We start from the raw sequence: 27,204 nt of genomic DNA on the forward strand, positions 1-27,204 counted from the left end.
AGCCGCCATCTTTGTTTTGTGCTGAAAGTCGCTATTGACGCCCGCGGACAGCCGGGCGAGGGGAAGTGGCAAGATGGCGGCTCCCACGGCGGAGGCGTGGAAGAGCGCCGAAGGGTACCGCGGGGATGGGCGCACCCGCGCCTGACTCGGGCGCGGCCTAAGCCCGAGATAAGCGCGCAGGGACCCCAGGCCTTTGCCTCGGGGCAAAGCGGGGGCTCCTTTAAGAGGCGAAGCGGCGCGAAGGCGGGAGGGGGTTGTGACGTCACCCGACCCCGCCCCCTCGCCCGACCGTCGCAGCCGCCATGTTTAGTTGTTACTTCTTCACACAAGATGGCGGCTCCCAGGGAGGAGGCATGAGCACCCTGCCGTTACCGCTCCGCGTGCCGTACAGTTGCCACTTCACGGCCTAACCTGGCTCTTTGAAGCGGCTCCTGTGGGAAGGAGTCATAAGGTGGGAATCGAGGATCCGACGCTGCCTTGCGTTTTGTTTGCAGTGGAAGAACTGACCCAGGAAGAAGAGAATAGGGGAGAAGGGGGAGCTAATCTCAAGATGGCGGCTCCCAGGGCGGCCGGCGCAGCCTGAGCAGCTGAGGCGAACTGACGGGAGAGGTTCAAGACCTCACAAGCCGTACGAACTGCTAGGGTCTGAGCATTTCCTGAGAATTCCAGCTCATTCCACTGGCCTCCGGCGCGCCTCTCTTCCTTACGAGTGTCGAGACTGTGTGGGGAGCGGCGGCTTCACTAAGCGCTGGGCGGGGAAGCGGGACGGTCTCAAGATGGCGGCTCCCACAATTGTGGTCTGAGCGCCGGCGGGGCTGGGACAACCGCGGCGCTGGTGGCTCCTATCCACCCGCCCCGGAAGCCGGCCAGTGCGGGGGACTTGGGGGGTGTGGGAACCGGGCCGGGGCTCCGCCATTTCCGGCGGGTGTGGGCTACGACTGAGGAAGGGAGGAGAGAGAGGCGGCTCAAGATGGCGGCTCCCAGGTCCTCCCGCCCGGGCTTATAAGCAGGAGCACCCGGGCAAGTAGTCAGAGCGGCTGGACTCGTATGCCTCAAGCTTCTCGGGCCTAGCCGCTCTACAGCTTCGGGACGCTTTTGAAGAGTCGGGTGGAAGAGAAGAAGGAAAAGAGCCGAAGGGAAGGAGGGTAGTTAAGATGGCGGCCTCCATGGAGCCGTCCACCGCTGTGTGAGGAACTGCTTCTCCGAGAGAGCTGCCTTAGACTAAAGGGGGTGTGTGGGAGGTGTTGGGGGGCTCCTTTCCCGCGTTGTGACTTTCCCCCATCGCTCCCTTTCTCGGAATTATGGCTTCGGCCGTGTCGCCCGCCAACTCTCCAGCGGTGCTCCTGCAGCCCCGCTGGAAGAGAGTGGTAGGCTGGTCGGGTCCAGTGCCCCGACCCCGTCACGGCCACCGCGCCGTGGCCATCAAGGAGCTCATCGTGGTGTTCGGCGGTGGCAACGAAGGGATAGTGGACGAACTGCACGTGTACAACACGGGTGAGTGCAAAGCCCGCCGGGTCCTGGGATCTTTCCCTCCTTCCATCTATTCCCTCCCTTTTTCCCTCCATCTCCTCTCCTTCCCTCCATCCATCACTTCCCTCGCCTCTCTTCTCTCTCCTCCCCTCCTTTTTCTCCCCCTTCTCCCATTCCTCTCCTCCTTCCACGCCGATCCTGCTTTCTTCCCTCCATAACCCTTTGCTCTGCCTCGTTGCTCTGCCTTTTCCTCCGTCCTGACACCCCCTGACTCGTGTTTGAGGGGCGCTTTCATTATTGAAGAGGAACCGTCTAGTCCGGCTGGTGCGGGGGCGTCGCCAGTGGTGGTGACTTCAGACATACACCGTTACCCGGGCGAGCGGGCTGGCGGATGCGTCCCTTGGTGCAGGCTGATTCCCACCCCCTCCTTCCCTCCCTCCCTCCCTCCCTCCTTCCCTCCTTCCTCCTGCGCCTGCTCAGCTATTCATCGCTAGTGCTCATTCGGGAGAGATGACAACTTCTAGATTACAGATGAGTTCTGTCTCGAGAAAAGGGGCAGACTCCAGCAGCCCAGTCCCGATTTGGGCGGGGGCGGGGGGTGGGGGTCGGGGGGCTTGTGTGCTTGGCGGGTAACCTCCCAGAGATGGTGCAGGAGCCTCGGGCAAGCACAGATCAGGCAGCATTGCCGCCTCCCTCTCTTGGCATTCACTTCTGCGATGTTTCTCTTCAAATGACCGGTTTTCTTGATCCTCGGAGATAAGAGGTGAATTCCAGTGATCCCACAGCGGGCTTAGGTGGCCCCTCACCTGACTCTCCTCTGCCTGAGGTTGGAAGAGGTTACCTGTCCATGTTCATGCCTCCCCCGAACCCAAGGCCTAGTTTTATTGGGCGCGGGGGGGGGGGGGGGGGGTAGGGGGGAGAAAGAGCGGGATTGGGTGGTTGAAAGAACGCGGACTGGGCTTCTGTCTGTAGGTATGCTGGCCTGTGGCTGGCTATCAGCCTTTTGCCTGCTGTCCTTGCTAGGGCTCTAAGGCCTGGCTGCATCCTCCTGCAGCCCCCTCCCCACGGCGGCCACTTGGCCCGGTTTGCACACCTATTGCCTCATTCTGAGTGGGCTGTTGAATGGCTGCCGGCCCGTAGTACCTCCCCTTGCTCGTAAGGAGGGGCTTAAGGCACTGGGAACATTGGGCCTGTGTCTGTTGTGCTCTGGGTGAGAGCCTGAGGGACCAAGGCCTGGATGGGCAGGAGAAAGCCCCCGTCCCCTGCATCAGACAGTATCTTTTAGGGAGCTCTCCTCTGCAGCCACAGGGGTTCTGGTGGGACACGGCCAGGGGCCATGTACCAGCTCTTTCCGTCTTGCTAGCATATCTAGCAGAACATCTGGTGCTCCAGATCCATCCTTCCCCAGGCTCTGGAAGTCCGGGGTCCTGGGGTTGGGGCACCCCTTCCAGCTTTGAGGTTGCCCTGGGGTGGAGAGCTGGCAGGCGGAGGGAGAAGTTGATTGGAGTGGCAACGGTTCGAGCTGGGTTCTTGGTTGGGTGCTTCCCCCTCCCCCCCAGGCAGAGTGCAGTTTTCTCTGAACCTTGTAGGCGGATGCCCCCAACCTACCTAGTTTGACTTTCAAAGGCTGGTGGGTTGCAGTGACCCTTCGCATTCCGGGTCTCGGCACCTGTTGCCTCCAGCAGCGAGGCCAGGCTGGTTGGTGGTGCTCCGTGCCAGCTCAGACAGCTGCTGGTGGCAGCAATTAGCCCGGTAAGGTAAGACTGAGGGGCAGGGCTGTTTTTAGAGAGGCCGCTGCCCCGAGCAGAACCTCAGCTCCTTGGACCAACTTGATTCTCCCAAGGCCCGGAGCAGGCTCCTTGGCAGGGAAATACCATTTTAGAAAGTAGGGCAGGGGCCTAATTAGCATCAGCTCAACTCCAAAGTCCACTTCTTCCTGGGGCCTCTGCGTGTTCGTTAGTTTATGACAAGGCTTCTGCCTGGATTCATCCCCAGCCTAGAAGGATATGGTGGGTAGTCGGCCATAGCCAGCCCTCCAGAAGGGCTGCAGCCTCGATTCTTCCAGATTCTTCCAGGGGAGCGCTTTGCAAACTGCCCTAGCCCACTCCTTGGGTGACTCCCAGGAGAGCGACCAGCGACCCTACTCCCTTCCCTATTCCTGAGTGTATATGCTCCGACAGATACGGTCAAACAACGGTGCAGAGATCTCTGGTCTTTCCTGTAGCTGCAAGGTTCCTGTGTTCTCTGGGGAGATGGGGCTGCTTGTTGCCTCCCCACCAGTGGTGGCCCAGATGCCTCTCATCCTTGGCTGCTGCCTCCACAGCTGCCCTCCTGCTTACCTTTGTCGTTTCAAAATACATTTTTATTAATTTCAGAAAGGGAGAGAGAGATAGAATCATCAACAATGAGAATCATCGATCAGCTGCCTCCTGCACGTCCCACACTGGGGATCAAGCCCACAACCCAGGCATGTGACCTGACCAGGAATCGAACTGTGACCTCCGGGTTCATAGATCGATGCTTAACCATTGAGCCACACCGGCCGGGCACCTTTCCTTTGTTTTAAACGAGGTCAGCATATTGTCCTGAGGTCTCTCTTGCTCTTTTTCTTCTTCAGGATGAGAGCTCAGAGACTCACTGAGCTGGGAGAGATCCCTGTTGCTAAGATAAAAGACTCCAGAGGGTGCATTCAGGAGGTGGGAGGCTGGTTTGGTTAGCTCAACGTGGGGAGGTGGGGGGAGTGTGTGACAAGGGAGAATGAGGAGTGGCAGGTGTGTGAGAAAGTGTGTGTTCTTCCTCTTCGACAGTCACTACAGCAGCTGTGGGACACTTGACTGGCTTTTGGGAGGTCTTAGGGTAGCCGTCCTTGACCTCGGGGAATTTCATTTCAGCCCAGCAAAGCGGATTAATCAGAAGACCTGGTGCTGACAGGGTGGGGTGCGACCTGGTGAGGGGAGGACATGGCCAGTTGCCAAAGGAGCCACCCAAGGCTGGCTGGCCTCAATGGTTCTTTAAGGTCTGCCAACTGGTGCAGCTGGAAGGAGCCTTGGAAAATATCTAGTAAAACTTCCTTGTTTTTGCACATGAGGAAATTGGGGTCCAAGAAGGGAAGTGACAGGTCCGGGGTCACCCTGCCAGCTGCTTTCAGAGTTTGGCAGGAGTACAGATCTCTCCAGAGACCGTTAGGCTGTCTCTCCCTTCACAGATGGAGACCACCACCCTGGAGAGGCCTCCCTGTTCCCCTGTCCCTGTAGCTAATTAGTCACCGAACCAAGATTGTCTCAAATCTGTTCCCCCTCCATCCGGGGCCCTCTCCTCACATGGCTCTTGCAGTCACTTCCTGATTGGCCCTGTTAGTTTCATTTGTCTGGAAATCCCGTTCACCCTTCGAGGCCTAGCTCCAACGGTCCCCTCTTCTGAGAAGGCCCCCCCCCCCCCCCCCATCATCGCCCCTGCTCAGTGCAGACCTCTTTCTTGGCTGCTCTTCCTATGGTGGGAGGAGGACATGTCAGCTTCCCTACTACCCTGTTTCCCCGAAAATAAGACAGTGTCTTATATTAATTTTTTTCTCCCAAAGTTGCGCTAGGTCTTATTTTCGGAGGATGTCTTATTTTCGGGGAAACACGGTAGATTGGGAGTCTGAGTCCTCGAGCCATCTCCCCTGTGCCTCCCGGCACTGAGGCTGCCACACAGGAAGTGCCTCCGCGTGACAGCGAACAAAAAGGCAGTTGGTGCGGCTGGACCGTCTACCTGCTGTGTGGGTTTGGGTCTCTGGGTGGTGGTGGTGCGTAGAGGCTGACGGGGCAGCAGCTACTATATACAGAGTTGGCACAGCATGGGAAGGGGTGGGGGGACTGATAAAACGCAGAAGCTGGGGTTTCAGGCTTGTTGAGGAGAGAGAAGGTGGAGTCGTATTTCTGGCCATCCCACGAAGGGTCCCAGGTGCAGGCGGCCTCCCTTCCTCAAAGCCCCCTCCCAGCTGAGAGCCGGGACCAAACCAGAGCATATCAAGGAGAGACCCAGAGATTGGGTTGCACAACCCTCCCCACTCGATGAGCTAGAGATAATATTAAGGGGTGACTAGGAGCAGCTGTCATATTTAAGAGGCATTTGCTTGTGCCATCTCAGGGGCCGCCCTGGGGCTGGGGCTGAAATGAAGAGAGGCAGTTCACAACTTCGTATCTGAACCACTGCCCTGCCTGGAATGTTCTAGAACGAGATCGGGACCTCTTGGGCATCATAGAATGTGCTGATCATTGTGACATCCCAGGTTACTTCTAGTCTGGAAGCTGGGTCGGTCGGTAATGAGTGTCTTGGGAAACTGGTAGGCTGATGCCATTTGCCATGTAGCTTTGTCCCAGCCCCATAGCCACAAGGATGTTCCAGGAGAGCAAAGGTGGCTGATGGGGCCCTGAGGTGGGCATCTAGCGATCCCTTTAAGTGATGAGGTTCTTGTCTGTGTCCATTTTGCTCTGTGACCTCAGGTAAGTCACTTCCCCTCCTGGGTTCTTTTTCTTTATCAATTAAGGGACTTCGGCTGAGATGGTCTCAGAGATTTCTGTCAGCTTTAATCCCACTAACTCAGACGAGATCCCTTTCGGGGACCATTCATGCAGGGCCGTCTGCCTCAGCATGGGGAGCTGCTGGCTTTTCTTGGTGTGTATGTGCACGAGCAATGAGAGAGAGGCAGTGAGCCGGGACCTGGGTCTGGGCGCATGCGCATGGCAGGCAGTACGGCATTGCACCTCTGCTAGGAACATGGCAGAGGAGGGGAGAGGAGGATTGGTGCTAGGCATCCTAAAGTCCCCATGACTCAGCTAAACCACGGAGAGGCCAGGCAGCCTCTTCCAAACCAACCTGTAGAGTTGGGTGGTGGGGAGTGAGCGGTAGGGCTGTATCTGTCTCAGGAGGTCCAGCTCTGCTTTTATTTATCATTTTATTTTTTCCCCTGTCATTTTTATTTAGTTCAGTACACGGCAAAATATAAATGCATAACAATATGTCCTTTCTTATCATGGGCAGTCTTTTGTGCAAGTAAAATCTGTAGCCAACGTTTTATATAACAAAAGAAAGCTGAATCGGTAAGTTACTGGAAAAAGGAACAAGGAATAGGAAAATACAAGGAATAGGAAAATAATACATTTTAAATAAATAGTAGGGGACAGTTACAATGAAGATCTGGCACCTTTGTTTCTAGCTCCGTTTTTTTTACAAAATAAAATCAACTTGTAATATTGGGTGACCTTCCAGGAGGACATAAACACTGGCCCTTTCAGAAGACAGCGGTCAAGGACAAAATGTTATCTTGATGTCACAGCTTGTTCTTAGCTCTTAACTGAAGTTACCCTTTCTTTTGTAGCCTTTTTAAAAATATATTTTTACTGATTTCACAGAGGAAGGGGGAGAGAGAGATAGAAACATCAGTGATGAGAGAGAATTACTGATCGGCTGCCTCTCGCATGCCCCCCCCCCCCCCCCCCCGGGGATCGAGCCCACAACCTCCGGGAACGGAACTGTGACCTCCAGATTCATAGATCGATGCTCAGCCACTGAGCCATGCCGGCTAGGTTCACAGTCTTCTTTAAACGGTGGTAGTTTGGCAAGATTTTTTAAATCAGGAAATCCAGCTGTAGTGTCTAGGGCTGTGGTTGCTCGGTCTGCACCTGACAAAGGCAGTGTACACTGGCCGTCGCCAACCCAAAAGGTTGGCTACCGCCGGTCTACACCATAGATCACTGTATTCCCAAGGGTGACTTCAATTTATTTAGGATACAACAAGCCCCAAATGATGCGACCACTTGTCAGTATTACATTTCTGCCTACAGACTTGGGTGGGATTAGCAGCCAACTGCAGACACATTGGTGCCAGTGCTCACAGGTTTGAGTTCTGGCTCTTCAGAGTCAGGGGTGATATTATCAGAGTGAGCATTTGTGATCAGCGCCTATTATTCTGCTAGGTTACCTTCACCAATCACTGAGTCTGGCCTCCACAATGATCTTGCCTTAGGGTGGATCACTTGCGTAGGCCCTATAGTCACATCGCTCTGGTTTCACTTTCTGTATACACAGCTGCCCCCGGAGCAATCTTCATACTTCTGAGTTTTCTCTGCCGTGGTTTTTTGCAATTGTGCTTTTAGATGAGGGCAGGCCTTCCGGGCAAGATACATGTTGGGCCTTGAGGGGGCGCTATGTCAATGACCAATTGCATTGATGAGCGGAAAGGCCAAGAAGCGGCAAGCAGCTGGGGCTTCCCAAGGCCCTCCCCATACTAGTCAGATCCCAGTTGGTGCTACGTTCACACCCAAATCCCAATCCCTTTGCGTGCTCACGTTGACCAAAACAGATTTAGGAACATGGAAGCAAGGGTTGAGACTGACCCCCAGTTTGATGATTTACCTCCAGGTTCATAGGTTGACGCTCAACCACTGAGCCACGCTGGCCAGACTTTTTCCCCCCATCACCATTTATCCCCTCTTCACCTCCACCCATCTCCCTCTACCCTGCCAATCACCACACTGTTGTCCATGTCCATGAGTTCCCTGCTGCCTGGCTTCTGTGTCACCCTCTATCTTGGTGGCCTCCTGAGCCCCCAGCTAGAGGTGATGAGTTTGGGGGAGGCTTCTGTGGCTGGCAGAGACCATTAGGTGCCACAGCTCATGCTACCGCTGCCACCTCTGGCTTTTGAGGGTGTTCTGGAGGGGTGTGGGCGTGGCACGGGAAGATGGTGGATGTGGACCACTGCCCAGGAGACCCCAGCAGAGATTGTTCTTGTGTGGCCTTGCGCCCCACTCCCACAGCCCAGGCTGCCTTGATTGGCTTCCTTTGGGTGCCCCGCACCTGCAAGGACGAGGGGACACCAGCCAGTACCAGTTGCTCTTTCAGCCACTAAAGGTGCAGTGGTGGGCCCCTAGGAGGAGGAGCCTGGGGCCACCGAGAGAGGATTCTGGTGTCAGAAGTTTCTTTCTGATGACCCACTGAGCGGTAGGGGAAGGAAGTCGGTGGCCACGTTCCCAGAAGCTGATGAATTATCTTGGTCAGTGACTTCCGGCTTCTTAAGGCAAACTCGCTGCGAAGCAGCGTGCTCGCAGGCTGTTTTGAGGGGACCTCTGAAGTCAAGAGGCTTAGAAGAGAGCTGAGGTAGAGGGCCGGCATGAAAGGAGAAAGGGCCACGGCCTTGGAAATAGAGGCGCTGTCCCAGCCCCTCCTTTCTCGGGCCTATATTCTGAGGCCGGTGGATTCGGGGAGTAACAGGAGCGAGGACTCTGGTTCTGGGCGCTCCCGAGTCATTCTGACATCTGCTTCCTTTTGTTCACCAGCAACCAACCAGTGGTTCATCCCAGCTGTGAGAGGGGACATCCCCCCTGGCTGTGCAGCCTATGGCTTTGTGTGTGACGGGACTCGCCTGCTGGTGTTTGGTGGAATGGTAGAGTATGGGAAGTACAGCAATGACCTCTACGAGCTCCAGGTAATGGCCCCTGATGTGCTCCTTACAGTTGTGGCGGGGGTGGGGGTGGGATGGGGGCAGTGAGGAAAGAATGATGGGGGAAGGGGGGTGGCCAGCTCCTCCTGACATGACAAATAACTTGGGCTCAGGAGGCGGGCTCATCCCCAACTCAATCACCGAGTCTTGATTTTGCAGGCAAGTCGGTGGGAGTGGAAGAGGCTCAAAGCCAAGACACCCAAAAACGGGCCCCCTCCGTGTCCTCGGCTTGGGCACAGCTTCTCTCTTGTGGGCAACAAATGCTACCTGTTTGGGGGCTTGGCCAACGATAGCGAGGACCCCAAGAACAACATTCCGAGGTGAGGCTGTGTCCTCTTCATGTGGAATCCCACCTGCCAGCCAGCCCCACCATGCCAAGTTTCCTTTGTGCCAGGAGAGGGTGGCACTAGATGCCCTGTAAGGAGCTTTTGGGCACTGAGGTCTCCAGCCTGGAAGAGGTGGTATTGGGGAAGAAGGGCCTGGCCAGGAGGTAGACACCTCCCTAGCCTTGGGCTGGTTCCTACTCGTTGGACCCAGTTTATTATTTCTTAAAACACATACTGATTTCTGAGAAGAAAGGGGGGGAGAGAGAGAGAAACATCAATGTTGAGAGTCATTCATCGGCTGCCTCCTGCACACCCCACACTGGGGATTGAGCCCGAAACCCAGGCATGTGCCCTGCTTGGGAATCGAACCATGACCTCCTGGTCCATAGGTCAATGCTCAGCCACTGAGCTATGCCGGCTGGGCACCTAGGACCCAGTTTAAAGCCAGCACTTTTCCCAGACTTCTGCCTGTAGGGTTAGTGATGGTTATTTTTTTTTTTTTTTCCATGGCTGGTGGCCTTTCTGAAGTTTGGAGGCAATACCAGGCCCAGCATGCCCTGTCTTGCTGCTCCTTTTGGCCTCAAGTTCATCCTTAGGAGATTCTGGCAACCCCCCCCCCCCCCCCAATGGGGATGAGGGTAGAAGAACTTGGTCATGTGACTATAGCTCCCTTTGTCTCCCAAGGAAGCCTCCATTCACCCAGAGAAGCTGGTGAGTTTGCCATAGCTGACGTTTCTTCTCCAGGTACCTGAATGACTTATACATCCTGGAATTACGGCCAGGCTCCGGAGTGGTGGCCTGGGACATCCCCATCACTTACGGCGTCCTGCCCCCACCGCGGGAGTCACACACTGCTGTGGTCTACACGGAGAAAGACAACAAGAAGTCCAAGCTGGTCATCTACGGAGGGATGAGCGGCTGCCGCCTGGGGGACCTCTGGACCCTAGATATTGGTAAGATGGGGGTGTGGCTTCTCCAATGGCCTGAGAGCAAAGCTGGTCTGCTGTGCAGCCAGCGTGGGGTCCACAGGGAGGAGGAGGAGGAGTGTCCTGCTTGGGTTTTTGTCATGGGAGCAGGCAGTACCCTGTTCAGAGTTATTGTATCTGCCCCAAGATTGTGGCAGTTTTTCTTTATCTTTTTTTTTTTTTTTCCCCAGAAAGAACAAGGCTGAGTTGGTCTGCTTATAGGAGATCAACAGGGGAAGTGAGGGCCTTTCCAAAATGGAATTGTCTAGATTAGATAGCGTTAGTCCCTGCCGATTCCTCAGTGCTCAGCCTGCACTAGGAGCATTGCACACTGGTCTGTCCGAGTTAAGAGGGGTCTCAAGAGCCCGGGAGACCTCTGGGGGCTACTTAGGTTGGGAAGCAGGAAGGGTGTCCGGAGTGGTAGAAAGAAGTATGGGTTTTTGACCTGAAGAAGGCAACGTAGTTTTGGAGGATAGATTTCGATCAGTGTGGGTACCCAAAGGAAACAGTAGTGTGGTGGTGGTGTTTTTTTTAATGTGTTTTTATTGGTTTCAGAGAGGAAGGGAGAGGGAGGGAGAGAGAAACATCAATGATGAGAGAATCACTGATCAGCTGCCTCCTGCACGCCCCACACTGGGGATCAAGCCCGCAACCCGGGCATGTGCCCTGAATGGGAATCAAACTGTGACCTCCTGGTTCATAAGTCGATATGCAACAATTAAGCCACACCAGCCGGGCTAGAAACACTTTTTTTTTTTTTTCATGAGTGAAACTCCCAGCAGCACTCTGCTTCCCAACACTCAGACTGTAGGCAGTAGAGGTGGTGTGGCTATGAACACGTTTTTTGGAGAGTCGGACGCCCAGTGGCATGTCTTGCGCACTCCCCACTCCTGCCCCAACCTTGAGAGCAGTGCCTGCTCATAGCAGATCTGAGAGACGCCAGTTGCCAGGATGGGCGAACACAGCTTGAGAAATGCCAGAAGCTGATCCAAGGGCCTCCCTTGGGCTCTAGGGGGGACCAGGCATGGGATTCTTGGACAGGGTTGGCACCACTTTCCAAAGCCTTCCCCGTGGCCAGGGAACTTCCTCTGGGTCAGGGAGCATATTTCTGACCCCGTGTGGGTAACCCTCCTTTCTCCGCCGCTCTGCAGAGACTCTGACCTGGAATAAGCCCAGTCTCAGCGGAGTGGCCCCTCTTCCTCGAAGTCTCCACTCGGCTACAACCATAGGCAACAAGTGAGTAGCTAGCCATTGCTTTTCCCTTCACGCTGGCCCTTACCCGGCCCCAAAGGGCTCGCAGTTTTGTCCTGAGAAGGCCTCTTACTGGCTGGGCTGGCATTCAGTAACTCTGTGTTTTCATTACCACCCCACCCTGGAGGGCCGCGAGAGGACAGAGCAGAGGGGCACACACTGTTCTAGATTCTCCACATATTAATTAGCAGCTGGGTGCCTTTGTCAATACTGAGGTCCCAAAGTGAAAGTAAGAATGATGGGGACCGAGCTGAGCTGAGCGGTGGTTCCTGGTAGTGGAGGTGACAGTTCTTGGGGGGGCTGAGCCACCAAGCAGAAGAGGACCACATCGAGAGCTTCATGTGTCCTAGGCGGCTCTCCTGGGGAGAGCTAGGGGACCACGTGTCTAGAGAACTTTCTGGATGGAAGAGGTGGCCTCTAGGTTGCCACCTCCTCTACAATCATCTCCTATTCTTCCCTCCCTCGTCGCAGAATGTACGTGTTTGGTGGCTGGGTGCCTCTCGTCATGGATGACGTCAAAGTGGCCACACACGAGAAGGAGTGGAAGTGCACCAACACTCTGGCTTGTCTCAACCTGGGTATGGCCTCCTGGGGCTCGGAGCGGCCTGTGGAGGGCTGCGGGGAGCCGGCCCTCCTTGGCCCTGGAGCTGTGTGGGGTGTGCAGGGAGAAAACTAAGGCTCAGGCTTCTAGAATCCATGAGCAGTAGCCACTGGTCAGAGCGCTTGGAGGGACCCTGCTCTTCGAATTGGTTGAATGGGCTCTTCCTACACGAGGTCCGACACCCGGAAGTCCAAAAGACTCAGGGTGCAGAGCTTCCTGTTCTGCTTCTCAGACGCAGACGCTTTGGTAGGTTCTCCTCCACCCTGCAGGGACTCGTCTGTGTATCCCAGCATGCTTATAGGTTCCTCTAGAAACCAAACGGCAGCCTGCTCTCCTCAGAGCTGCACCTGTCCTCCATTCACTCCGTCTCGGGGACCATCCCGTCCCCATATGCCAAGCGTCCTCATTCTTTTGAATTGCTCTCCTGGGGTCGGGACTTGCGCAGACGCCGCTCCGTGAGTATCCTTGCACCGTGTGTCTAGAACTCTCCACGTGCAAGTGTATCTGAAGGGTAAACAACCTCAGCATCCCTTTGCTGCCAAAGGGATGCTGCCAAGCTGCTCTGTACCCACATAGACTCCTCTAGCCGTGCCTAGCGACCGTGGAACCATTTGCTCTTCACCAGGTCTGATAAGCGATTACATCTCGCCCTGTGCCAGCCCCATGCCCCGGTTCACCTTGAGCCCCAGCTGGGGCAGGCACTGAGATCGAATCCACACCTCTCTTCTGTTGAACATTGTACTACATTTTTCTTAGATCCGCTGCCTTTTCATGACTTGCGTTCTCTTCGCCTGTATCTTGCTATAGGCTCCTGTGTAGTTAGATGTGAAACCTCTGTGTATTTCAAGTAGTTTTCTCAGTGGGTAGTTTGTGGCTTCTCATTTTCTTCGTTAGGGTCTCTTTGCCGAGCAGAGTTGTTCTGGGGGGCGGGTGTGTTTTTTTCTAACTTAATAATCTTTGATGCCTTCTTGGCTTTAATTCCCCATCCCTGCCAGCAAAAGGCCAAAGGGCCAATAGGGATTATGGGTTCTCCCGTTCTCCCCAGATACCATGGCCTGGGAGACCATCCTGATGGACACACTGGAGGACAATATCCCCCGAGCCCGAGCTGGCCATTGTGCCGTGGCCATCAACACCCGCCTGTACATATGGAGCGGGCGTGACGGCTACCGAAAGGCCTGGAACAACCAGGTCTGCTGCAAGGACCTTTGGTATCTGGAAACAGGTAAGGCCAACGGGGAGAGGCAGCCCGAGGGCCTCTACAGTGGAGCTCAGCCTGAGAGCATGGCCTGCCATGCTCACTCCTGAAGCCTCTGTCTTCCCCTCCCCCCTGCCCTGGCTGTACCCTTTTGCAGAAAAGCCACCGCCTCCAGCCCGGGTACAGCTGGTACGCGCAAACACCAACTCCCTGGAGGTGAGCTGGGGGGCAGTGGCAACCGCCGACAGTTACCTTCTGCAGCTCCAGAAATATGACATTCCTGCCACGGCTGCTACTGCCACCTCCCCCACACCCAATCCAGTCCCGTCCGTGCCTGCTAACCCCCCCAAGAGTCCTGCCCCCGCAGCAGCCGCACCTGCTGTGCAGCCGCTCACCCAAGTAGGCATCACACTCCTGCCCCAAGCTGCCGCCGCGCCCCCTACCACCACCACCATCCAGGTGTTGCCACCGGTGCCTGGGAGCTCGATTTCCGTGCCCGCTGCAGCCAGGACACAAGGTGAGCTGGGCGCCAAGCACTTGAGGGCTGGGACTGGCCACCAGGATGAGAGTGCGCTCCTGGGTAAGGGCTGCCAAGTAAGCATGCCTGGCAGTTGTCGGTACCGGCTTGCAATTGAGTGGTGGGGTTAAGGGTTGGGGGGCAAACTCGGTTCCTCCTGTGGGAACTGTCACTTTGAGGGTGCTTGGAAAGAGCAGACACGAAGCACTAGCAGTTCATGTCTAAATGCTGAAAGACCCAACAGAGGGGCTGGGGGGCTCTGCTGATGGCCACCTCTTCTGTCGTCAGGTGTCCCTGCTGTTCTCAAAGTGACTGGTCCTCAGGCTACAACGGGAACCCCCTTAGTCACCATGCGACCCGCCAGCCAGGCCGGGAAAGCCCCTGTCACCGTGACCTCCCTTCCTGCAGGCGTGCGAATGGTTGTGCCATCCCAGAGTGCTCAGGGGACGGTGAGGCGCGATTGTGAGATGGCTGGGTGGGGCGGGACCTCCCAGTGATTGACAGCAGGATGACTGGGTTAGAATCCCACCAGCTCCAGCACCATCCATCCTGGGCCTTTCTCACCTGTGAAGCACCGAAGAGCTTGCATTGCCAAGTTAATATTAATTACCAAGTCGATGCCTCAGAAGGACCTCCTGCCGTCTGATCCCAGGGGCCTTTTGAATGTGGACTTGCTTGTTCTGAAACCTGAGGGGAGAATCTAAGGGGAAGCGGGTTGGTTGCCCCGGGCCCATGAAGAGAGGGAGCTATCTCTGACTCTTAACTTTGGAGAAGATCCAGAGCTGCTGACAAACTCCTGCCTTGGGGTCACGTTGCCTGCTTGGCGGTAGGAACCCAGGTTTGCGAGGAGCCTGGGCAGGAAGGAGGCTCCCTGGTGAAGTCTGGAGCTGAGAGCTAGAGTGCCTAGGTCCCAGTGCTCCGGTTCACACGCTCGTGTCCACCACAGGTGATCGGCAGCAACCCACAGATGAGCGGCATGGCTGCGCTGGCCGCTGCAGCCGCCGCCACCCAGAAGATCCCTCCTTCCTCGGCTCCCACGGTGCTGAGTGTCCCAGCAGGCACCACCATCGTCAAGACTGTGGCTGTGACACCTGGTACTACCACCCTCCCAGCCACTGTCAAGGTGGCCTCCTCGCCGGTCATGGTGAGCATCTTCCAGGCCTGGTTCTGAACCAACAACCATAGGGCTGGAGACTCCTAAGCAGTGATGTGATCTGACAGTTGTCACTTCTCCAGGGATTTAGACCAACCCACAGAGGCTGATGGTCTGTAATTGGTGCGTGCCATGGGCTCTGGACTAAGCTTTCAGTTTTAGGGATGTGAAGCCTTAGGCTAGATCTGTGGTTCAGTCTCGGGGAGAGGGGAAAGAGGAGTCGGGGGAGATGAGCCTGAGCTACAGGCCTGCCAGGACATCCCACCCATCACCCATCTTTCTCCTCCCCGCCCCCAGGTGAGCAACCCAGCCACTCGGATGCTGAAGACTGCAGCTGCCCAGGTGGGGACATCAGTCTCCTCCGCTGCCAACACATCCACTCGGCCCATCATCACGGTGCACAAGTCCGGGACTGTGACCGTGGCCCAGCAAGCCCAGGTGGTGACTACAGTTGTGGGCGGGGTCACCAAGACCATCACCCTGGTGAAGAGCCCCATCTCTGTCCCAGGAGGCAGTGCTCTGGTGAGTGGCAGCCCACTGCATGTGGCAGCTGCCAGGCTGTGGCAGTGCCCTGGAGAGCCCCAGGCCAGGCAGTGCCCTTGATTGGTCTCCAGATAACACTCTGCTCCCTCCTTTGCTGTTTAGATTTCCAATCTGGGCAAAGTGATGTCAGTGGTCCAGACTAAACCAGTTCAGACTTCCGCCGTCACAGGCCAGGCATCTACGGGCCCCGTGACTCAGATCATCCAGGTGAGCGCGTGGGGCCGAGTCCCTGCAACTCCAGCAAGTAGAACTTGCGTCCCTGCCTAGAGAAGGTCCCTCGAGCACGTGTTGCTCAGAAAGTCCGACTGCTTGGCCTGTGACCCACTATCTTCAGAACAGTCCTATAGCTGCTTGGCCATGGTGGAGAGGAGCCAGGCTAGACTTTCTGTCCTTGCAGTAACGCCGGTCCACCTGTTTCCCCTTGCAGACCAAAGGGCCCCTGCCAGCCGGGACCATCCTGAAGCTGGTGACCTCAGCAGATGGCAAGCCCACCACCATCATCACTACCACGCAGGCCAGCGGGGCTGGGAGTAAGCCCACCATCCTGGGCATCAGCAGCGTGTCGCCCAGCACCACCAAGCCTGGCACGACCACTATCATCAAGACGATCCCCATGTCTGCCATTATCACCCAGGCGGGTGCCACAGGTAGGGGTCTCCCCCAGCTTATGGGCAATGAACTGGCGGGAGGCTAATGTCAGATAGGCATAGAAGCCAGGCTCTGCCGTGCTCTTGGTTTCTGTTTGTCGTCGTGTCCCCCCCCCCCTCTTCTCCACCCTCTCCTGGCCTTTTGTTTAAGGTTTGTAGGGAGGTATCAGAGTGTGGCTTTAATTGGCACTTCATTGTTTTGGTGGTCTTTTTGTTAATCCTCACCTGAGGACATTTTCCCATTGATTTTTATTTTTTATTTTTTTTATTTTTTATTTTTTTAAATATATTTTATTGACTACACAGAGAGGAATTGAGAGGGACAGAGAGTTAGAAACATCAATGAGAGAGAATCATCGATCAGCTGCCTCTTGCACACCCCCCACTGGAGATGTGCCCGCAACCAAGGTACATGCCCTTGACTAGAACCGAACCCGGGACCCTTCAGTCCGCAGGCCGACGCTCTATCCACTGAGCCAAACCGGTCCCTGCTTCCCATTGATTTTTAAAGCAAGTGGAAGGGAGGGGGAGAGACAGAAAGAAACATTGATGTGAGAGACACTTCAATTTATTGGTTGCTTCCCGCACCCCACCAGGCTTGGGGATTATTGAGCCGGCAACTGAGGTACATGCCCTTGACCGTAATTGAACCTGGGACCCTTCAGTCCGCTCTAGCCATTGAGCTAGGGCGGCACTCCATCATTTTAAGTGAGGGGCATTAAGAGTAACTCCTGGAGCCCTAGTTGGTTTGGCTCAGTGGATAGAGCGGCAGCCTGCAGACTGAATGGTCCCAGGTTCGATTCCAGCCAAGGGCATAGGCCCGGGTTGCAGGCTCGATCCCCAGTAGGGGGCGTGCAGAAGGCAGCCGATCAATGATTCTCTCTCATCATTGATGTTTCTAGCTCTCTATCCTTCTCCCTTCCTCTTCGAAGTCAATAAAGAAATGTTAAAAAAAAAAAAGAGTAACTATTGGAAATGGGACGTGGGAGCTGGCACTGGTGGGGCCTCAGGAACCCAGCCTGAAACCCCTCTCCTGTGTAGGTGTGACAAGCAGTCCTGGCATCAAGTCCCCCATCACCATTATCACCACCAAGGTTATGACTTCAGGAACTGGAACACCTGCGAAAATCATCACTGCTGTCCCCAAAATTGCCACTGGCCATGGGCAGCAAGGAGTGACCCAGGTGAGGCGTGCCTGGCTGACCCCCACTGTTCAGTCTAGGACCTGAGCAGGCCTGAAGGTCCGGGAAGGGGGCAGCATGAGATCCAGCCAATCTCTGAGTATACTGGGGTGGTTTCCCTGGCATTCTAGGTGGTGCTGAAGGGGGCTCCCGGACAGCCAGGTACCATTCTTCGCACCGTGCCCATGGGGGGCGTCCGCCTGGTCAACCCTGTCACCGTCTCTGCAGTCAAGCCGGCCGTCACCACCCTGGTTGTGAAGGGCACCACAGGTGGGTAGCTGCTTTGCATATTCTCCTGGGTCCACCTCCCATCGGAGGCTTGGGGGAGGGTGCAGGTGATCTCTCTGGAGCCTTCTGTTCCTGGTGGGGGCACTCTAGATTTTCCAGTGCCCCCAGCCCCGTCCAGGTTGAGAAACTGCTGGAAAGGAAGTACCAGCAGCAGGCTTCATCTCCCTCCTGCCTCTCTGCCTTTAGGCGTCACAACCTTAGGCACTATGACGGGCACCGTTTCTACCAGCCTCGCGGGAGCTGGAGGCCACAGTACCAGTGCCTCCCTGGCCACACCCATCACCACCTTGGGCACCATTGCCACCCTCTCCAGCCAAGTGATCAATCCCACTGCCATCACTGTGTCTGCTGCTCAGACCACGTTGACAGGGGCCGGAAGTCTTACCACACCCACCATCACGATGCAGGTAGGGAACGTGGGGACGGGGGGAACGTGCATGAGGGCTGTGGGTTCCTGTCCATAAGTGTTGGGTGCATGAGCCCAGCCTGAGTGTGTCTAGTCTCTCATTTGCGTGCACCACGTTCTCTTTCTTCCTCATGCACGTAGCACCCATGGGATGTGTTCCCTGTTGCCAAATCATAATTTTTCATCACTAGTAATCTTTTGTGTTGAGACATATTTCAGTGGTTTATAGTTTTGAATGCTAGATTTTTCTTTCTTATGATAGCATAGGAGATGGGACCATATATGTTCACACGCATATAGCATTTTCCTTCTCTTCGTGTCTTAAGCTTAATTCCTGGACTTGGTGAAGCCTCTGTTGCTGGCATTTATGGGGTCAATGGGGTTCCTTCCCCACCAGGGCTGGCCCCACCCAGGCTCTTCCTCGGCTGCCCCCAGCACCTTCCCAGGCCCTCAGTGCCTCTTCCTTGGTCCCTGAGCATGTTGGTGTCTTGGGGTGAGAGGGTGAGCAGGAGACGAGTCTATGGTCCCAGCTAGCGTGGCGGACACTGTAGGACACTGGGAGGGGCAAACATGGGAAGGTGGGGCACTAACTCTTCCCGTCTGGTGTCTTTCTAGCCTGTCTCTCAGCCTACTCAGGTGACTCTGATCACGGCACCCAGCGGGGTGGAGGCCCAGCCTGTGCACGACCTTCCGGTGTCCATTCTGGCCTCGCCTACCACAGAGCAGCCCACGGCCACTGTCACCATCGCCGATTCTGGCCAGGGGGACGTGCAGCCAGGCACCGTGACGCTGGTGTGCTCCAACCCACCCTGCGAGACCCACGAGACGGGCACCACCAACACCGCCACCACCACTGTCGTGGCTAACATGGGAGGGCACCCGCAGCCAACCCAAGTGCAGTTCGTCTGCGACAGGCCCGACGCAGCCGCTTCCCTCGTGACCTCCACGGTGGCGCAGCAGAACGGCAGTGTGGTTCGCGTCTGCTCCAACCCGCCCTGCGAGACCCACGAGACGGGCACCACCAACACGGCCACCACTGCCACCTCCAACATGGCTGGGCAGCTCGGCTGCTCCAACCCACCCTGCGAGACCCACGAGACGGGTACCACCAGCACCGCCACCACTGCCATGTCGAGCATCGGTGCCGGCCAGCAGCAAGGCACCCGGCACGCCTGCGCGACCACCACCATCCCTGTGATCCGGGTCACCGTGCCCACCGGGAAACTGGAGGGAGCCGTGAGTTTCAAGTCCTTATGCCAAACTCGCCAGACCAGCGCGACCAACACCACTATGACTGTGATGGCTACCGGGGCCTCGCGCTCAGACAGCCCTGCTTTCGTGCAGCTGGCCCCTGCAAGTGGCCAAGTCAGGCTTGGCCCCAGCAGCAAGGACAGCCCTGTCACCGACCTAAGCCAGCTGGTGTCCATGGGGCGCCAGCCAGAGGTACAGCACACCCACACAACCAACACCCCCACCACGGCCCGCTCCAGCATGGGTGCTGGGGAGTCCAGTGAGCTGCGGGGGACCCCCACGCCTGCGTGCGAGAGCTCTTCTAGTGCCGCTGTGACTGTGACAGGCCTGGAGACACTGCTGTGCTCCCCGGCCCCCGTGACCCAGGTCTGCTCCAACCCACCCTGCGAGACCCACGAGACGGGCACCACCAACACGGCCACTACCTCGAATGCAGGCAACGCCCAGCGCGTCTGCTCCAACCCACCGTGCGAGACCCACGAGACGGGCACCACCCATACGCCCACCACCGCCACCTCCGGTGTGGGTGCAGGCCAGCCCGAGGGGGCACAGCAGCAGCAGCAGCAGCCCCCCGCCAGCCGCCCCTGCGAGACGCACCAGACCACTTCCACCGGCACCACCATGTCAGTCAGCGTGGGTGCCGCAGCCCCGGACAGCAACCCGCCCCTCAGGACCCAGGAGTCCGGGTTGGAGGGGGCAGCACCGCCCACCAGTGCTCCCCAGACCAGCGCTTCGCTGCTGACCCCTTTCCCAACACAGAGGGTGTGCTCCAACCCCCCCTGTGAGACTCACGAGACAGGCACCACGCACACGGCCACCACTGTCACCTCCAACATGAGCTCCAACCAAGGTGAGTGCAGGTGGCCAGTCTGGTGTCAGTGGTCTCCTGGAGCCCAAGCTAGAAGAGTGAGGGCCGTGGTGGGTAAAAGATCTATCTAGCCAGAGCCCCAGATCCCGGGGGGCTCGGTTTACCTGGGGGGAGGGGGGCGGAGTCCTGGCAACTGTCCTTTAGTGGCAAAGCTGGGTAGAGACCCCTGGGCTCTTGGCAACCAGCCTCATCTCTACGTCCCTGCTGGCTGAGTGCCTGTCACCCAGCTGTGCCTGTCCCCTCAGATCCGCCACCAGCTGCCAGTGACCAAGGAGAGGCGGAGAGCACCCAGGGCGACAGTGTGAACATCACCAGCTCCAGTGCCATCACGACGACTGTGTCCTCCACGCTGACGCGGGCTGTGACCACCGTGACACAGTCCACCCCAGTCCCCGGCCCCTCGGTGCCGGTAAGAGCCCCAGGAAAGTCCCCTTTTGCCTCCCTGCAGCCCAGTGCATCTGCGGCCCTTGCTGTTCCGGCGATGGACACCAGGTGTCACTCTTGCACCACGCACAATGCTGCTCCTGGCCCCTTCTCCAGATTATGAGAGGGGCAACCTCCTGGCACAACAGGGCGAGAGGGCACCGGTCCCCCAGTGCCATGGCTTGCCGGTTCACTATAGCCTAGAGGGGCAACAAGGGTGGGGGGCATTTGAGTGCCCCTTTCTGACTAGACTGGGAGGCTTCCTTGAGGATGGGTTAGCATTGGCCAGCAGGTTTCAGAGGTGTCTTCTCCCATTGCTGGACACCTGCTGCTCAGTGACCTGCCACCCCTGCCCGTTTAGAGGGGTTGTGCCGGTCCATGGCGAATGGGAATCCAGGCCCTAAAGAAAGATGAAGGGTGCCTGGTCCTGGCCTCCCTCTCCTCCCCTCTGACAGGGGCTTCTCTCCCTTTCTAGAAGATCTCATCAGTGACCGAAACTGCCCCAGGGGCTCTGACCACCGAAGTCCCCATCCCGGCCACGATAACAGTGACCATAGCCAACACAGAAACTTCTGACATGCCCTTCTCTGCTGTTGACATCCTGCAGCCCCCAGAGGAGCTCCAGGCCTCCCCCGGGCCTCGCCAGCAGCTGCCGCCACAGCAACTCCTGCAGCCTGCCTCCACCCCCATGATGGGGGAGTCCGCCGAGGTCCTGTCAGCCTCACAGACCTCTGAGCTCCAGGCCGCTGTGGATCTGAGCAGCACAGGCGACCCCGCTTCGGGCCAGGAGTCTGCCAACTCCGCCATGGTGGCCACTGTGGTGGTCCAGCCACCGGCGCCCACCCAGTCGGAAGTAGACCAGTTGTCACTTCCCCAAGAGCTGATGGCTGAGGCCCAAGCGGGCACTACCACCCTCATGGTCACGGGGCTCACCCCCGAGGAGCTGGCAGTGACCGCCGCTGCCGAAGCGGCTGCCCAGGCTGCGGCCACAGAGGAAGCCCAGGCCCTGGCCATCCAGGCGGTGTTGCAGGCCGCACAGCAGGCTGTCATGGGTAGGTGCTGGGGCCGGAGAGTTCACTCCTCCGTGTGAGGTCAAGTCCACACCAGTGACCCGAAAGGAGGATGAGCCCTCAGGAAGAGAGAGAACACAGGGTTCTGGAACCTCCCTGCTGACGGGCAGCCAAGAGAAGAGGAGGAGGCCTGCTTCCTGTTAGGGAGGAGCGGAGCCTACATAAAGGGGAGGAGGGGGCGCAGCTGCTAGGCTCGGCTGGACACCCGGGAAGCGGGCAGGTTCTTTGTGGAACGGCAGGGGAGAGGTAGGCCAGGAAGCGTGGCCGATGGGACAGGCTTTCGGGGCTTCGGTTGCTTGGCGGGAGGCGGGCTCAGGAGGCGACACTGGAAAGCCAGGGATGGGCTCCGCCTAGCTGGCGCCCCTGCTGAGGAGGATTTCTCTCCACTCTGGAGCAGGCACCGGGGAAGCCATGGACACGTCCGAGGGGGCAGCAGCTGTGACCCAGGCGGAGCTGAGCCACCTGTCTGCTGAGGGCCAGGAGGGCCAGGCCACCACCATCCCCATCGTGCTGACGCAGCAAGAGCTGGCCGCCCTGGTGCAGCAGCAGCAGCAGCTGCAGGAGGCACAGGCCCAGCAGCAGCAGCACCACCACCTGCCCACGGAGGCCCTGGCCCCTGCCGATAGCCTCAACGACCCAACCATCGAGGGCAACTGCCTCAGTGAGCTGGCCGGGGCCGTGCCCAGCACTGTGGCCCTGCTGCCCTCCACAGCCACTGAGAGTGAGTAGATCCCCGTGTGGCCATGTGCACTGTCCCCCAGGGTCTCCGCGGACTGGGGAGAGGTTTTGGGGGTTATCTGTGCCCTCCCCCCCCTGCACAGACTGGGAGGGCGGCCTGGTCTGAGGGAAGGGCCCCCATGCAGAAACGGAGTTTCTGGGTTCTTTCCCACTGACACCTTCTCTCCTCCCAGGCCTGGCTCCTTCCAACACGTTTGTGGCCCCCCAGCCAGTCGTGGGATCCAGTCCCGCCAAGCTGCAGGCCGCCGCTACCCTGACTGAGGTGGCCAATGGCATTGAGTCCCTGGGTGTGGTGAGTCTCAAGTGATGGGGCTTCGGGGGTCACTACCTCTGGGCCCCAAAGGCCGAGGGCCTGACCTCCTCCCTCTCTGTATTCCAGAAGCCAGACCTGCCACCCCCGCCCAGCAAAGCCCCCGTGAAGAAAGAGAACCAGTGGTTTGATGTGGGCGTTATTAAGGGCACTAATGTCATGGTGACACACTATTTCCTGCCACCAGATGATGCTGCCCCGTCTGATGTAAGTGACCCTGGGAGTTGATGCCCTCAGGTGGGTGGGTCCTGGCCATAAGGCTGGTATAGGGCCCTGAGAGGCCTTCTACAGCCCCCTGCCTGGAGCCAGCCGAGGGCAGCAGTCCTTTTGCCCTGTTCCTTCTTGTTGGCAAGGGGTTGTCATTTTCGCCCTCTTTCTCGCTTCCTCTCCCCGACATGGACCTGCAGGTCCCCAGGTTGGAAAAACTGGTCTGCTGGCCCCAGAGCTGCCCTCTTGACTAAGGTGACCAGACATCCCGCTTTTAGCGGGACAGTCCCGATTTTTGACAATTTCCCCCAAAAAAATCGTGACTTTTTTTTAAAATACCGCGGGACAAATTGTTAAAAATCGGGACATCTGGTCACCTTACTCTTGATAGTGGGGTTGACGCCACTTTCCTCTCTCCCTCTTCCCGTTTTCCCGGCCTCTTCCCCAGGATGACTCGGGCACTCTTCCGGACTATAACCAACTGAAGAAGCATGAACTGCAGCCTGGCACAGCCTACAAGTTCCGTGTCGCTGGGATCAACGCCTGTGGCCGGGGGCCCTTCAGTGAGATCTCGGCCTTTAAGACGTGTCTGCCTGGTTTCCCAGGGGCCCCCTGTGCCATTAAAATCAGCAAAGTGAGTCCTGGTTCGTAGGTCGACGCTCACCCACTGGCCCGTGTTGGCCGGGCTCTGATCATTTAGCCATTACATGAGGCTCCTTCTAGATGGAGGCAGATGAGCCATCTCTGGCGCTCCCTGAACTCCTGTGACAGCAGCCTGCTGTGACAGGAGTGGTGGCGACGGGGGGTGGTCAGCCCCGGGAGTGGTGCAGTGGCCTAGCACAGGCAGGGTGCGGGATAAACTCAAAGGCCGAAGCCCAGCACCGCTTCACCTCTGCTACCTCGGTTCTAGAGTCCGGATGGTGCTCACCTCACCTGGGAGCCGCCCTCTGTGACCTCCGGCAAGATCGTTGAGTACTCGGTGTACCTGGCTATCCAGAGCTCACAGGCCGGCGGTGAGACCAAGAGCTCCACCCCAGCCCAGCTGGCCTTCATGCGCGTGTACTGCGGGCCCAGCCCCTCCTGCCTCGTGCAATCATCCAGCCTCTCCAACGCCCACATTGACTACACCACCAAGCCTGCCATCATCTTCCGCATCGCCGCCCGCAACGAGAAGGGCTATGGCCCGGCCACCCAAGTGAGGTGGTTGCAAGGTGGGTGTCATTCATTTCTAAGGCTTCTTGGGCGTGCTCTGCGGAGGGGCAGGTTAGGGAGTGGAAGCCCTGGCAAGCATCAGACGGGGTGGGTGAGGGCCTAAGGTGCTGTGGGGGTCCCCTGGGGCACCTTGCCTCATCTGGAGGTACAGGGAAAGCTTCCCAGGGATGTTTGAGGTGAGCTGTGTGGAGAGGACAAGAAGGGTGGGGAGTGGAGGCCCCAGGCTGACCAGGGAGGACAGTGAGAGCCTCTAACCTGAGTCCAGGGCCATCTTGGGTGGCACACAGGTGGCCAGGACCGTGGGGAATGTACCCACCAGAGGGAGGGGCCGTCGATCCAGCAGGCCAGCTGGTCCCCCTGTAGGGCCAGAGGCTGAGGGAGGGGATGGGATGGGTCAGGGGTGGGTCGCCTGCGGACTGTTGTGTGGCTGAAGTTACTGGACCCACCTTACCGTGTCTCACTGCTCCGTTTTCCTTTCAGAAACCAGTAAAGACAGCCCTGGCACCAAGCCTGCCAGCAAGCGGCCCATGTCCTCCCCCGAAATGTAAGCCCTTTGCGGGGTGGGGGGCTCCACTTCTTAAATGATGGAGGGGGCTTAACTGGGTATGAACCCCCACTGCAAGTCCTATAGTGTTGTCAGGAGCCATGCTGACGCCCACTTTCTCTTTCCCTTTTCCTCCCATCTCCCCAGGAAAACCGCTCCAAAGAAATCTAAGGCAGATGGCCAGTGAGAGGCAGCTGGCTCGCACCTCGATTCCTCTCCTGACCCCACCTCTGCTTCAGGAACACCACCCACCAGGGCCCTCCCGGGCCATCCCACCCCTGAGCGCTTACACTTTACCCTCCCAAGCTACTGGCCACCATCCATTCTCTCTCCTTTTCTCTGTTTTGAAAATAATCTCAAGAAAGCACATCTTAACCGTTGCTGTTGGGAGGAAGCAGAGGCAGGTCTGGAAGAAACGTGAGCCCGTGAGAGCAGTGCGCTTGCTCCTCTCCGGGCCTCCCGTGGGGACTGAGAGCCCCCAAGGCCAGAGACCCCGAGGGAGGGAAACAAACTTTAAAGCAAAGATGCGAAAGCAGTGGGGGCCCGCGCCCCGCCAACCCGGGAGCCTCTTGCTATTGATTCCCCTTGGCTGGAGAAGGCGGCCGAGGGGCAGCGGACTGAAGCCAGGGAACGACACCCCTCAACCCCCCTACACCACTTCTGCTCCCAGGAGCAAGAGAGGCTTTGTGGGGGCAGCCTGAGCTGGGTGTGTGTGTGTGTGTATGATTTATTTTATTTTGTTCCCGTTGCATTTCCCGCCACCTAATAGCCCGCCCTTGACTTAACCCAGCCCATCTCTGCCCGTGATCCCATGGGAAGCTTACACATTTTTCTCAGAGGCCTTTTTATCTCCCCCATCTCCTCCCTTCCCTCTTCCCATGTAAGAGAGGACAAGAAAGAAAGAAACCGAAAGGGGGAGAAGGGGCCCCATGGTGGGCTGAGCAGTGTTCTGTGAAAACCTGGCTCCCGGCGGGGCCTACAGAAGCCCCCTACCCCCACCCCCCCCCAGCCTGGCTTCGGCCCCCCTGGGTTGGAGCCAGGGGCCACATCACCAACTGCTGCATTTGTTGTATTTTTTTAAGTTTAAATTGAAGGCAACATTTTTATTGTAATTTTAGCCTTAGCGTGTGGGGTTTTGTCCCTTTTTTGTTAGTTGTGTACAGAATGTGTATTTTTTTTGTTGTTGTTGTTAACTTCTCTCCTTGGCTAAGCCTTGGCGCAGGCATCCTTCGGGAGGAAAAGCTGGGGGCAGCCAGGATAGACGAGGCATGGAATCTTCCCCCCGTGCACCCGGTGTTTTCTGCGCAGCTCAATTTCCTCTTCCCGGCCCTGCCCTCTGCCCCCGTGCCTGTCCTCGAGCCTCCGGGATGAAGAAGGGGTGAGCTGTCAAACGTCACTCTCCACGGGCGAGTGCTCCACATCACGCCACAGGATTGAGCTTGAAAATGTGCAGGAACCTCGAGTCAGGTTTCTGAGGGGGACAGTCCAGAGGCCCGGGCCAACCATCCTGATCCTGGTTCACAGCATCCCTCCGCCCCCCGCCCCCAGGCTCCCTCCTTGGCATAGCTGGCTTCGAGTATCCGACACCCTCAATTAAATTACCGCTTCCTGCAGCCACCCACTTCCACTCCACAAGCAACTTAGTAAGGGGAAGGGTGGGGTAGGCATGAAGGGGAACCTTTCAGGCAGTCAGAGGGCATGCGTGTGGGTTGACAGCACTGGCTATCATGTCTATGAATGTGCAGCACTGTCCCAAGGCTGTGTAGTCAGTCCTATGGGGCCTCGGGCTTAGGCCGCTGCTCAGAGTGGCTACTGAGCCAGCTTTCTGGTAAGGAGCAAGGTTTGCAAGCCAGTCACACTAGGTGAGCTGCCCGACTGCAGGCGCCTCCTCCCAACCCCAGTCTGCAGTGGAGACCAGCTGTAGCTGATGACTGCCCCCCCATGCCCCCACCGCCTGGCTCCTTTCTGGGGCCTCTGGTTGTTGTATTATAGTATATTTCGCTGTGGAAAATGTCATGTTTAGTCACCTTGGAGCCCATTCGCCTGGTTTCATCGTTTCCCTGTCCCTCGTCCCAAGCGCCCTTTGATTTCTCGTTTCTAAGAACAGTACGCCCGTTCTATTGTAGAGTAACCCCCGTGACTCAATATTACCATAGTGCAATGTCGTTTTGTGCTATTTTGAACAATTAAAAGACCTTTTTTGAAATAACCACCTGCTGTCTTCAGTGTGTCTGGGACTCCCATTGGGAGGGGACCAGGGGTGGGGAGGTGGGACTCCCAAGTTCAAATCCCCAAGGAGCCCTTTTGCAGGGACTTTGTGTGAGTGGGATTCTGCTTCCCAATTGCCTCACACATTTCAAGGTTCCACCATGGCCCTTGACCTTGGATAGGACCAGATTGTCTCAGCAGAAGGTCCCATAGTAGTTACTACCAACTCTTGGGACCAGATCACCTCTCCCAACTAGGGGGCTGGGGCAAAGGCTGGGCAGGACACTTAGCTGCCAGTTGGGGAGGGCTTAGCCGGAGGTCCTTCCACCAGGGGCCCAGGACCCCCA

At 57.4% G+C, this 27,204-nt stretch overlaps 1 protein-coding gene across 6 annotated transcripts; it reads left to right on the forward strand.

Moving 5' to 3' along the window:
* On the forward strand, positions 1-26,858 carry HCFC1 (host cell factor C1). Of its 6 annotated transcripts, none has more exons than XM_084870990.1 (26): positions 1-1,494; positions 8,787-8,935; positions 9,110-9,270; positions 10,021-10,229; positions 11,393-11,477; positions 11,964-12,070; positions 13,139-13,318; positions 13,449-13,808; positions 14,097-14,257; positions 14,755-14,952; positions 15,259-15,483; positions 15,607-15,711; positions 15,932-16,151; positions 17,193-17,335; positions 17,464-17,602; positions 17,807-18,027; positions 18,642-20,127; positions 20,391-20,554; positions 21,047-21,620; positions 22,033-22,359; positions 22,550-22,668; positions 22,756-22,893; positions 23,342-23,527; positions 23,804-24,104; positions 24,586-24,649; positions 24,797-26,858. In XM_084870990.1, exons 1-26 carry the CDS (start codon positions 1,302-1,304, stop codon positions 24,834-24,836), a joined length of 6,255 nt encoding a protein of 2,084 aa, XP_084727116.1. In that variant the 5' UTR covers positions 1-1,301; the 3' UTR covers positions 24,837-26,858. The 6 variants fall into 6 exon arrangements, with proteins under 6 accessions (XP_084727116.1, XP_084727119.1, XP_084727117.1 ...); XM_084870993.1 differs by having other exon boundaries at positions 21,176-21,620; positions 22,036-22,359; XM_084870991.1 differs by having other exon boundaries at positions 2-1,494; positions 21,044-21,620; positions 22,550-22,638.
* The last annotated feature ends 346 nt before the right edge of the window (positions 26,859-27,204 follow it).

Source organism: Pipistrellus hanaki (assembly GCF_964339955.1).
Source record: "Pipistrellus hanaki genome assembly, chromosome: X".
In the NCBI taxonomy this organism is placed as follows: Eukaryota; Metazoa; Chordata; class Mammalia; order Chiroptera; family Vespertilionidae; genus Pipistrellus; species Pipistrellus hanaki.